The 12,134-nt window shown below is 30.4% G+C and overlaps 1 protein-coding gene across 1 annotated transcript; it reads left to right on the top strand.

Annotated features, from left to right (window-relative positions):
- Window positions 1-8,706: 8,706 nt before the first annotated feature.
- LOC111684059 (partner of Y14 and mago) lies at window positions 8,707-9,977 on the top strand. The gene is made up of 2 exons (XM_023446178.2): window positions 8,707-9,075; window positions 9,142-9,977. Exons 1-2 carry the CDS (start codon window positions 9,048-9,050, stop codon window positions 9,816-9,818), a joined length of 705 nt encoding a protein of 234 aa, XP_023301946.2. The 5' UTR covers window positions 8,707-9,047; the 3' UTR covers window positions 9,819-9,977.
- The last annotated feature ends 2,157 nt before the right edge of the window (window positions 9,978-12,134 follow it).

The following is a 12,134-nucleotide window of genomic DNA, read 5'->3' as shown; positions in this document are numbered from 1 at the left end:
CTAACTCTTGGACCTTAAGATTTTTTGATTAAGTGGCTAGTTCGGGACTATATACCCGAACAGCTGCGATTATGAAACCAACAAAAGCCAATTAAGATAATCTTTAGAAGATGTTAACACAGTCTTGTCTGAAGTCTTGACAAAGTCATGTTAAACTTTCAAAAAAACAGAACTAATTGATTTCTCACAGATTCATATTGTTTTATCATAGTAACCGAAATTCGTTACACTGTTTCATTTTAACTATTTTTAACACTTGATGCATTCAAAACTGGAACAATTTAAAGAATTGCATAAACACGCAAAAAATGAAATTAAAAAAAAAACAAATAATAAAATATAAAACAAAGTAGTGACGTACATACTTTTATTTATTTTTTTTTTTAATAATTAATTAATAATAAATGTCAATAGAAATGTTTACGGTTTAATTTGCAAAACAGGCTAGACAAAATTAATACATATTTAATACATAATAAATAAAAGTATTAAATTAATTATCTAAAGCATAACACAGTAATGAAGTATTTATCAAAAACAATTTAGAACTTATTATTTATTAAATTAAACTCGTCAAAGGCTTTTTTGTTCCTAAACGTTACACTGTTATTGAAGAATTTAGTATATTTACAAACTTTGCCAATCATTTGTTTGCAATAAAATTGAATAAAAGTTAAAAAAACAAATACGTAACAATAAGAAAAAAATAAATAAATAATAAAAAAATAAACATAAACAAAATTTCCATATTTTAATAATTAAAATTCGGGTTTTTCTAGCTGCTGTAGGAAAAAAATAAATTTTTCCTCTCCAAATGCTCTATTTCTTTATGTCCATAACATTATTGACAAAAACATTAGATAATTCCCAGAAAATAAAAAAAAAACACTTAAATAAAAACAAATATTAAATAAATGTTTTTTATGGCGCCATATAAATTTGTTAAAATTTACCAATTAAAAAAAAAAGTCTTTAAACGTTTTTATTAGACAAAAAAAAAACACCAACAGGCGGCAGGCTGCCATACAAATGAAAAATGTTTAAAAACTAAACCAACTATTAATTAAAAACTAACAGCCATAACAACATGTCATGTGTTACGGAAGAAAGTTAAAAGTCATGTTTGTGGTTTGAAACTTAATACCCAAAGCGTATTTAAATACACAAAAAGTTCACATTAAAATGTTAAATTTTGCCAAAAAGTATTCAAAGTTTTTCTTAAAATTTACTGTCCATTTGGCGCCTCAACTTCATGATAAAGTTCACAAGACAATTTACAAAAAATACAAAAAAAAAACTAAATTAACATTTTATGTTAATTTATGAGATTTTTATGTGAAATTTACATGTAGGGAAATACTTAGGTATATAAACGTTAGCTTAGTGGCTAAAAGTGTAAAGTCCAAATTGCAGTTTTTTTGAAAATTTCAATTCTTTATTTATAATACATCATTAAAAATCTGATATTAGCGCAGTTAATCTATTGTTGAAATGCTCCTTCCACTAAAAATCAGTACCAGTGTCGTTTTGTAAAGGGGAGTTTGTTTGGGGGCTAGGGTCAAATGAGGACCAATCATTACAAAATTCGGTAGTGTCACTTAAAGTTCTATAAAACTAAGTTTTGCTGACTTTGGTTGACATAATAGAACAATCGGTGTATACGGTTGTATGGTGGCTAGTAGAAATAATGAACCGATTTTAAGCGTCCTTGGGTCAAAATTAGCGTGTGCGCCAAATTTCATGCTAATTATCTTGAAATTTGCGACCTGTACCTTGCGCACAAGGTTTATATGGACTGCTATTCAGCTAGACGGACGGACATAGCTTAATAGACTCAAATAACTAGTCCTAAGCAGATTGTCCTTATTGGGGCCGGTTTTGACAGACCTTTCAATCGGTGCTTCGCCAATTTTGGAAAGTCAGTGGTACCTTCCTCGCTTTTAGAATTTGACTCCTTAACGTTAGTAGTAGCTACTGATTATGTGGTCTTAGATATTTTAGTGCCCTTTTCGAGGCTTGTTATAACAGCCCTTCCAATCGGCACCTTCCCAATTTTGAATATGTGGCCTAACTTTATTCTTGGCAAGACTAGCCATAGATTTCTGGTCGATACGTATTACAAACAAAGTTCCCTCAGGTTCTTCTTTCCTGTAAAAGACGTCCCATTTTTCCACGGCCAGCTCAGCACTTTGACCACCAAGAATTTCCAGTATACATTCATTACCCAGTTTACTGCCCCATCCTTTTATGTAGACGGTGGACTTTAAGAGCACCGGAAGCTCGCTCTTCTTTGCCAGTCCCAGCTTAGCGCCGTCCCAGGGAGGAGGGATACTTTCCACCATGTTCTTTAGGGTGCTAACACATTGGTGATAAGTCAACCTCATCAACATCACGCCCATGCTGAACTCGCAACTCACGCTCTCAAGTCCTTCGAATCGCCCTTTGAAGCGATTGCGTGGTCCACTGTGTTATTGTTCACCAGATCTTCTACGTTACTCTGTTGGTCTATTGGAATTTAACTGACGGATTACCGGCATCGTAAACTGCATAGCAGAGATCGTCCCGAAGTCTTCTTCTGGCAACTTTGGCGTATGATGGCGGCTCTTTTCGTTTTCCACTGTCTAGCCTATCTTTCCGCGCTTTTCGGGACTTCTTTTGAGGTACCGTAACTTCGAGGTTGATTTCGCCGTGGTGGCGTTGTAAACCTTACTCTCAGGATTCTGACTTAAAGTTCTTTTAAGTGAAGTATGGCTTGGCTTCGACTGTGTATTAGAAGGCGGGAAGCTCTTTTTCTTCTTAGTTTTATTTTCAGTTGTCAACTCTTCGGGAGACCTGATCCTCTTTGCCTTAGATCTTGTGATAAAGCCCGATTTTTCCTTTGAACTGACATTGAATTGACTAACAATGATTTCCTGAAGCATCTTTTTCATCTTCATCCTTTGTGCTCCAGATAGTCTTTTCTTAGTAATAGGTAGTTTAGCTATGTTATCGCTTACCTGTTTCACCATTTGCTCTACTCCATCCTTTTTGGGATTTGCTATAATGGTGTTGTTATTATCATCTGAGGATTCGGAGTCAGAACCCTCACCTATATTTAAAGGTTGAGGTAGCTTAGAGCTTTCTCCGAGAACATCCTACTCTTTCCCCCCTATGTTTTTGCCAGTGGCATGCTGTACACTTGACACATTGTCCGCCACGGATGCCAAGGATGACGACACCTGACTCGCGAGTGGATCAACACTTGCCGCCGGTACAGGGTTATTTAGGCCCTGCACCGTAACTTTCATCTTTTTATTTTTATTATCCATGTTGTTTTTTCTAGTTTTTTGGTCCGTGGGGAATATAGTATTCCCAGGTGGTGGACAATTTGCCCTCCCTCACAACAGTCCAAATAGTGGTCTAATGTATTTTTTGGCAAAAATCTTAAAACAACGAAAAACTAACAAGATTTTCAAGACCAAACATATTTCTTTGATCAATGTTGAATTGGACATAACCTATTTACACTTAAAGCTTGCTCGATATATGTATTTGAAATGATTACCAGAACAAATTTACGTAAATCTATAGCAACATTAAATATTTAATAATTTTAACAAAAACATTTAGTTTAGTTTTAATCTAAACTAAAGTTATTGTTTACGCATTTTAAAAATAATTAATGTTTTTATATGTTTCTATATTGTTAAACCTGTCAAGAATTATTCTAATTCTGATTGATTTACTATAACGTTTATTTGTAGACGCAATAACAAGTATTTTACAAAAATTTATGCTAAATATTCTAAACGAAGACGTGCGACTAGACCGGTAATAACTATTGTCTTGATTCATAGAGGTAAATTTTTACAAAATACTTAATGAACAAAACAAATACCTATAGGGTTCAATGAAAAGTTCATTGTTTAAATAATTAAATTATTTTGAATTTGACGTCAAAACTACGCTTAACTTTTTGATAAATAAAAATCAATATTGAATTAAATTTTTAAACTATTGCTTGTTTACAACAATTTATGTATGAATGTGTGTATGTTTGTTTATATGAGAGTGTTAAGTTAAAAAGTTTAAAGATTAAAACGTATTAAAGAACTTCTGTATTACGATCGTAATTATTATGATATCACTAAATCGTATGCTTTATTCTAGAATTTTGATTTAAAAACTAACGGATTATTATATTAGTTCTACGCAATTTGGCGTGAAGGTCATGTAAGAATTACAAGGTTGTTAAGCAACAGCTTAAAATTATAAATTAATTTAATGATTTGTTTACTTGTTCAAAATATTACCAACAAGACGGAAGCTGATCGAAAAAAAGGTGTCTCAATTTTACAACAATAAGGGGTTTGTTTTTTATATCTGTTATAAAGAATTTTGATTAATTCAAAACTTATTGGTATTGTAATTTACAAAAATGTCCTTCATTGAATCCTGGGATCGAATTGTCGTCAATAGGATCGAAAGGAGAATACCCGACAAAGGACTCAAATATAAGCAAATTGATTATGGGCAAGCGCCTACACTGACATTCTTATGCACTTGTTAGACAGGGTCTGGATCGACTACATGGTAAGGATATAACTATCAGGACAAGGAAATTTCAAACTATACCATAGGGTGACATTTTGTTCCCTTACTCTAGGTAATCACGATTAGAATCCTACTGAGGACCCTTACAAAGAATAGACTTAGTGAGACCTTACAGTAAATGAAACAATTTCGTAATGAGAAAGGTACATAATTACTTGTATAGAAGGGGGAGATGTGGCCATGAATACATCTTTTAGTAGGGCTCAACCGAAAGGGCTAAATGTTTGTTCGACGAAGATTGGAATCGGTCTTTTCTCAAGAAAGACAAAAGTTCTTAAGCACAAAAGATAGCAGTGGCCAACAGAGTTATATACTTAGGTGTAATTCATAATTATAATTTAAAAAAAGGCTCTATATAGAGAGGATCTTCTACCCCATATAGGCACAAAATAGAAACCTAGTCGCGATATGACTTGCAGCTTTATAAAAACTAACTTAACAATCAATCATCTGATGGAATTCTTCAGAAAGGACCAAGGCTCTGAAAATGTTTCTGGATATTGCAAGACCGGTTATACAACACGTTATCACTGTAGATACAAACATCGGACGTACTTAATTATAGACTAGACTATAGACTAGACTATAGACTAGACTATAGACTAGACTATAGACTAGACTATAGACTAGACTATAGACTAGACTATAGACTAGACTATAGACTAGACTATAGACTAGACTATAGACTAGACTATAGACTAGACTATAGACTAGACTATAGACTAGACTATAGACTAGACTATAGACTAGACTATAGACTAGACTATAGATTAGACTACAGACTAGACTATAGACTAGGCTATAGACTAGACTATAGACTAGACTATAGACTGCTATCATGCCACTCTACAAGAATCTACATCGCAAGAACGAATATTCTTGATGAGAAGTGAAGGATATTTAAAGAAGTTAACCTAAAGAATATAAAGACGTTAAATGCATCGATGACTAAATTAAAGAATTCTGTATGGATTAATGAAAAAGTAGGTGAAACTCTTTTGATTCTAAGGGAAACTTATATGATTTGCACAATTATGCAAAATTATACGTTCAGATTCAGACGAAAGTCTGAAAGCAACATTATCGCATGCTTTAAAATTAGATTTAAATCCAAATTAGATGTAAATATGTTGGTAGTTATGTTCTTCCGTATATAACATGTCTCACAAATAATTATTGGAAAATTTTTATGAACTACGTTCTGAAAACTAAGTTTCTTTACATCGGGCAATAATAGAATTATAAAGAGCCAAAATTTTTTCCCTAAAAAGAAGCGCACAATAGCGATCTATTAGTATCTACCTAATCTTAACTTGTATTTAAATTTTAAAATGACTCACAACTGATTCATATCCTGTAGCAAATTTAGTTATTATTTTGAATTATATTCCTAGTTAATGTGTCAAATAAATTTTATTGCCAAAATGTGCAATGTTTTTTAGGCGCCATTAAAAGCTGCCATAAATTTTAAATAATTTACCAAAACTGAACGTTTTCATTTAATTAGCAATACCTTTAATGAATGTAATGACATTCATTTAATTAATTTGTTTAAAATAACAAAAGTTTTACGTCATATGTTCAGTTTAATTGCTATCAACATAAATTAAATGAATTTAAAAAAAACACACACAAACAAAATCTAACTGGTCTTTTCAAAATTCCTTAACTAACTGCAGGACGTTCATTGACCCGTCCATCTGTCATTTCTTTTTATATTTTGTGTTTAAATAACAAGTATATTTTTGCAAAATTTTTAAATAATTATATTTATGATAATTTATTTTGCAATTTGATATTTTATGGCTAACGGACACGTGTTTAATTAAAAAATTTATTAAATTAAAAATATTTTTATAAGGTTTGATAAATAATTGTTAATTATTTATTAACATTTTGGAAAACAATCCAATAAATTAAAAAGTGTGCATTTCAGAAATAATTCCTTTGTTTCTGTATGTTCAGTTAGTTCAAGAGGGTGTGTTCAGTGTTTTTTTTTCAACATTAATTTATTTAATTGTTTAATTATTCATAGTTTATTATATTAATTAATTATAGTTTTATTTTATATTTTAATTATTGTTTCTTTTTTTAATGTTTCTTCTTAGTTCAACATGCCTGCTAGTCACGATTCATTTGTTATTAATTATTATATTTTATTTTCTAATGCTATACATTTATAAATTTATTTCAAACTATTTGCTGTCAAATTTCCTAAAATTCAAAAACTATAATTAAACATTTTAATGAATGAATAGCTGAAAGCTTAATAATAAGTATCTAGTTAGTAATTAGTTTATACTATGAGAAAGTTTTTAAGCAAAATTTTTTTAAATATTGAAATTGTATTCAATACGTAATTGGGAAATGCCCATTTTCGGTCAAATTATCTTATTTTTAGCATCAGAGTTGCAAATTAAAAGACTTATTTTATGTTAACGCTATAGTACATCTCAAATATTTTACCAATTTTACTTCGGATATCTACTACGAGTTTATAGCGTTTCACAATATAAAAGGTCTGTTATTAGCCCAGTTTTAAAACTTTCATCTGTCGAACTAGTTGTCAAGGAAAGTGCAAAGGATACAATTTATTTGTTCAGTTATAATCTTTTAGATATGTCTTCTTGATGTAAATTCTTAGTGTCAGTGAGAAGTATTTCCTCTTAAGTTCTAGAAGATGATTTCACTCCTGTCCTATATTCTCAACAACACAAACAATAACACAGATAATAAGATATAAAATCTAGGACCATGTTGAACTATATGCGATCCATAACTGAATACCCATTCAGAGTTAAGCTGCGCAACATGTGGTTATCAAGCCATTCTGTCATAATAAGACCTTTGTGTTTGTCGGGTTGGTGGCAAAATTAGACTAGTCTATAGTGTAGTCTATAGTCTAGTCTAGTCTATAGTCTAGTCTATAGTCTAGTCTATAGTCTAGTCTGTAGTCTAGTCTATAGTCTAGTCTATAGTCTAGTCTATAGTCTAGTCTATAGTCTAGTCTATAGTCTAGTCTATAGTCTAGTCTATAGTCTAGTCTATAGTCTAGTCTATAGTCTAGTCTATAGTCTAGTCTATAGTCTAGTCTATAGTCTAGTCTATAGTCTAGTCTATAGTCTAGTCTATAGTCTAGTCTATAGTCTAGTCTATAGTCTAGTTTATAGTCTAGTCTATAGTCCAGTCTATAGTCTAGTCTATAGTCTAGTCTATAGTCTAGTCTATAGTCTAGTCTATAGCCTGGTCTATAGTCTAGCCTATAGTCTAGCCTATAGTCTAGTCTATAGCCTAGTTTATAGTCTAGCCTATAGTCTAGCCTATAGTCTAGTCTATAGCCTAGTTTATAGTCTAGTCTATAGTCTAGTTTATGGTCTAGTCTATAGTCTAGTCTATAGTCTAGTCTATAGTCTAGTCTATAGTCTAGTCTATAGTCTAGTCTATAGTCTAGTCTATAGTCTAGTCTATAGTCTAGTCTAGTCTATAGTCTAGTTTATAGTTTAGTCTATAGTCTAGTATATAGTTTATTCTATAGTCTAGTTTATAGTCTGGTCTGTAGTCTAGTTTATAGTCTAGTCTAATATAGTCTATGCTATAGTCTAGGCTAGTCTTTCTTTTATTATAGTTTTTAGTGTAGTCTATAGTGTAGTTTTTAGTATAGTCTATAGTTTAGTCTACAGTCTATTCTGTAGTATAATCTATAGTCTAGTCTATAATCTAGTTTACATTTTAGTCTATTCTTTAGTCTGGGCTATAAATATTATATGTTTTTTTACAATATTCCCAGTTTTACAGTATTTCAAATTTGTCTATAGATTAGTGTTGAGTCTAGTTTGTGGTCTAATCTAAATATAGTCTAATCTATAAAATCTAGTCTATAGTCTAGTCTCTAGTTTAGTCTTTAGTCTAGGCTATAAATTTTGCATATGTTTTTACATGCTTCACAGGTTTTACTTTTTTCACAATAACTTAACCGTAAAATCAAATTTACCACTATTACAAAATATATTCACCACTCATCGAGAAAAACAAACTGGCAACTCTTTGCTGTCATTTCAATTACTATTAGCAACACCCTGTTCTTGACATCAAATATACACAAACGACTGTCATTTGTGACAGCTGTGTATTTAGTAATAACGCGTAAAGGTATTTTTTTATTATTGCAATTTAATAAAATAAATATTTTGTTTTTACTGAAAAATATTAAATAAAACTAAAACATATTGAGCCTCCCTCCTCTCACAACACCACGAACGTACTGAGCAGCTTTAAACGGTAACAGAGAGTGAGAAATTAAAAAGGAAATTTAGGGAATAAAATATACTAAAACTTAATTACAATTTTTATAAAACACAACAACCAAGGCCATTTTTTAGAGCATTTTTTTTGTGTGTGATTGCCAGTCTGTCTTTTAGCATTTTGGCAATAGTGAGCTAAAAACACGCTTAACCATGGCCACTTATTCGACAAACAGTGAAGGTAGTGTATGATGGCTGTTAGTGAATTGTGTTTTAATGCTTTGAATGATGTTTGCTTTGTATTTAGGAAAATTTATACCAGCCACCCAAAGACCAGATGGCACCTGGCGCAAGGCACGTAGAGTAAAAGAAGGTTATGTGCCGCAGGAGGAGGTGCCGCTTTACGAGAGTAAAGGTAAACAATTTGCCCAACGAAAAGCCACTGGATTGCCGCCGGGTCTATGTCCCGAAGTGGTGGAGGCGGCCAAAAGGGAACGTGAGAAAAAAGAAAGAGCTAAAGCCAAAAAAGAGGCTGCTGCTTTGGCTGCCAAACAACAACAAATACCTGGTGTACTCAAACTACCCGCCAATGTTAATCTAACTAAACCTATCATGAATGGTCAGAAAACCAAAGCTTCCCCTGCTGCAGCAGCGTCTAATAAACAAACCCAAAATACCACAGCAACAACAACAAAAACTCTAGAAGCTTTAAGCCAAAATCTATCAGATAATCTTAATATCGAAGAAGATTCTCAGGAACTGCAAAAGAAATGCAAAAAACTTAATAAGAAATTGCGTGAAATTGAGGAAATCGAAAAGAAACTTAAAAGTGGTGCTCTCAAAAAACCCGAAAAAGATCAATTGGATAAGGTGGGGCGTAAGAAAGAAATCGAAAAGGAACATAAAAAACTATTAGCCATTTTGGTGGATACTAAAGGTCCAGAAGCCATAGAGGGTCTTACACCTACCAACAGCAGTTGTTAAACAGTGCCATTCATTACTAAGAGTTGCTGTTGTGTAATTAAAAGTTTCCTTTTTTTAAGTTTTTTTCTTTCTTTGCTTTTTTATTTGTTCCTTTAAGTTGGCAAAACAAAAAAAAAGTTATTTTTTAATAAATTTTGTTTTATTTTAAGTTGGCTTTAGTTTTATGCTTTAATTAAGTTTTTTTTAATTATTTTTAATTGTTTAACTTAAATTTATTTTGTAGCAAACTGTCTGCCTGCCCAAAAGAAAAACATTTTAAAAATCATACAATTCCAACAAGAAAATAATTTATAATTGTAATAAATATTGTTTTAAATTTTATACAATTTTCGAAATTGTTAATTATTTTGTTTTAAACATTTTACTCTTTTTAACTAAAAAACCATTTTTAAGAAAAACGTTTTTTTGTTTATATAAAATTGTTTAAGTGTTAAAAATTTAATTTTTCTATTAAGATGATTTTTAAAAATATAAAACAAAAGCAATTTTAATTTGCAAAACAAAAAGGAAAAAATATATATATTTAATAAAATTAAACAATAAATAAATGTATTTTTAGTTTTAAGTTTTGTGTTTTCTTGGCTTCTAGTTTAATTCTAAAACAAAAAAAATCTAACAACCATCTAGCTTTTCTTTGTAAAAACTAAAGATATTCCAAAGTTTTCTGAAACAGAAGAAGGACAGTCCCTAACAGTCTAAACATTAAAAACCAGTTTAAATAGTTTATAAACCATTAAAATAAAAAAATTCTTAAAATTTTATCAAAAAGTTTACAAAACTTTTAATTTTTACAAAAATTATTGAAAATTCTTACCTTTCAGTTCTGGATCAAGATGTTTAGAGTTGTATTCTAGCTAGCTGTGGCTTATTCCATTGCACCTATAACACTTATCATATTTGATTAAACTATTGCCTTTATTTCCTTTTTTTATATTATTTTAATTGATTTTTCTTTTTCACACTCATATACATATATTTGGATTGCCCTTTATATTGACCTATTATCAGAACCAATATTTTATTTACATTTTTTTTTACTAAAAACTTGGATTTTTTCACTTATATTTTCATTGCCCTTTATTTTCTTCTTTTTATTAAATGCTCTGCTATAAGGACCAAATAATTAAATTATATATTTTTTTAACAATTTACACAATTTTCATTTCTTTTACACACATTTTCTTATATTTATGATAATGGATTCCTTTTACTTTAAAAACACTTTTATTATATAAATTTTCACTTATTTTTATTTTTTAAACCTTTTTTAAAGATAATGCATTGAATTTAACCTTTTTCTTCTAAAAACATTTGATATTTTTGCATATTAACACGAATTTTTTATTATTTAACCGACATACACCAAAAAATACGAACGAACAACCGTTTGGTAATTTTCTTTTATTTGCTTCGACATAACGAACGACCGCGTTGTAGTTTTCTTTAATTTCTTTATTTGAAAAGTTTTTCTTCAAATTTAAACCATTTATTGAACTTACTTGATTCTTATTAATGACATTTTACTTACACTAACACTTTTTGCGAAAGTTCTTTCTTAATTTTCACAATTAGTTTTAGGGAAATATTTATTGAAAATGTCTTCCATGCTTGTTTTACTTTTGAAATCTAGAACGAAACTAAACTTAAGTACGAAGTTTAACAATGATGCCACATTGTCGAAATAAGGGGAGCTTAATAAAGAGCCAGCAGAAACGAAAATTTTCAAAGTAAAAGACAAACGAAAAAAGTAACTAACCAACTGACGAAGAACTAATTGAATAAGAACTAACTGAAAAACAAACAAACTAACTAATAAACAATCTAAATAACTATCTAACAAACGCACTAACTAGTAATTAACTAACCAACTAACTAACCAGCTAACTAACTAAATAGTTGATTAACCAACTAACTAACTTATTAACTAACTAACTAACTAACTAACTAGTTAGATAACTAACTATAGTATACAGTCTAGTCTATAGTCTAGCCTATAGTCTAATCTATATTCTGGTCTATAGTTTAGTCTATATTCTAGTTCAATTTATAGTCTAGTCTCTAGTCTAGCCTGTAGTCTAGTCTATAGTCTAATCTATAGTCTAGTCTATAGTCTAATCTATAGTCTAGTCTATAGTCTAGTCTATAGTCTATTCTATAGTCTAGTCTATAGTCTAGTCTATAGTCTAGTCTATAATCTAGGCTATAGGATAGTCTAGAGTCTAGTCAATAGTCTAGTCTATAGTCTAGTCTATAGTCTAGTCTATAGTCTAGTCTATAGTCTAGTCTATAGTCTAGTCTATAGTCTAGTCTATAGTC

This window comes from Lucilia cuprina, chromosome 5, assembly GCF_022045245.1.
Source record: "Lucilia cuprina isolate Lc7/37 chromosome 5, ASM2204524v1, whole genome shotgun sequence".
Lineage (NCBI taxonomy): Eukaryota > Metazoa > Arthropoda > Insecta > Diptera > Calliphoridae > Lucilia > Lucilia cuprina.
This window is presented reverse-complemented; position numbering and strand designations above follow the sequence as displayed.

Bases quoted from the DNA above. Each gene is read 5' to 3' on its own strand.
- LOC111684059 (XM_023446178.2), top strand. From the start codon at position 9,048: ATGGCCACTTATTCGACAAACAGTGAAG. The intron at 9,076-9,141 runs GTAGTGTATGAT...CTTTGTATTTAG, and splicing joins TTATTCGACAAACAGTGAAG to GAAAATTTATACCAGCCACC.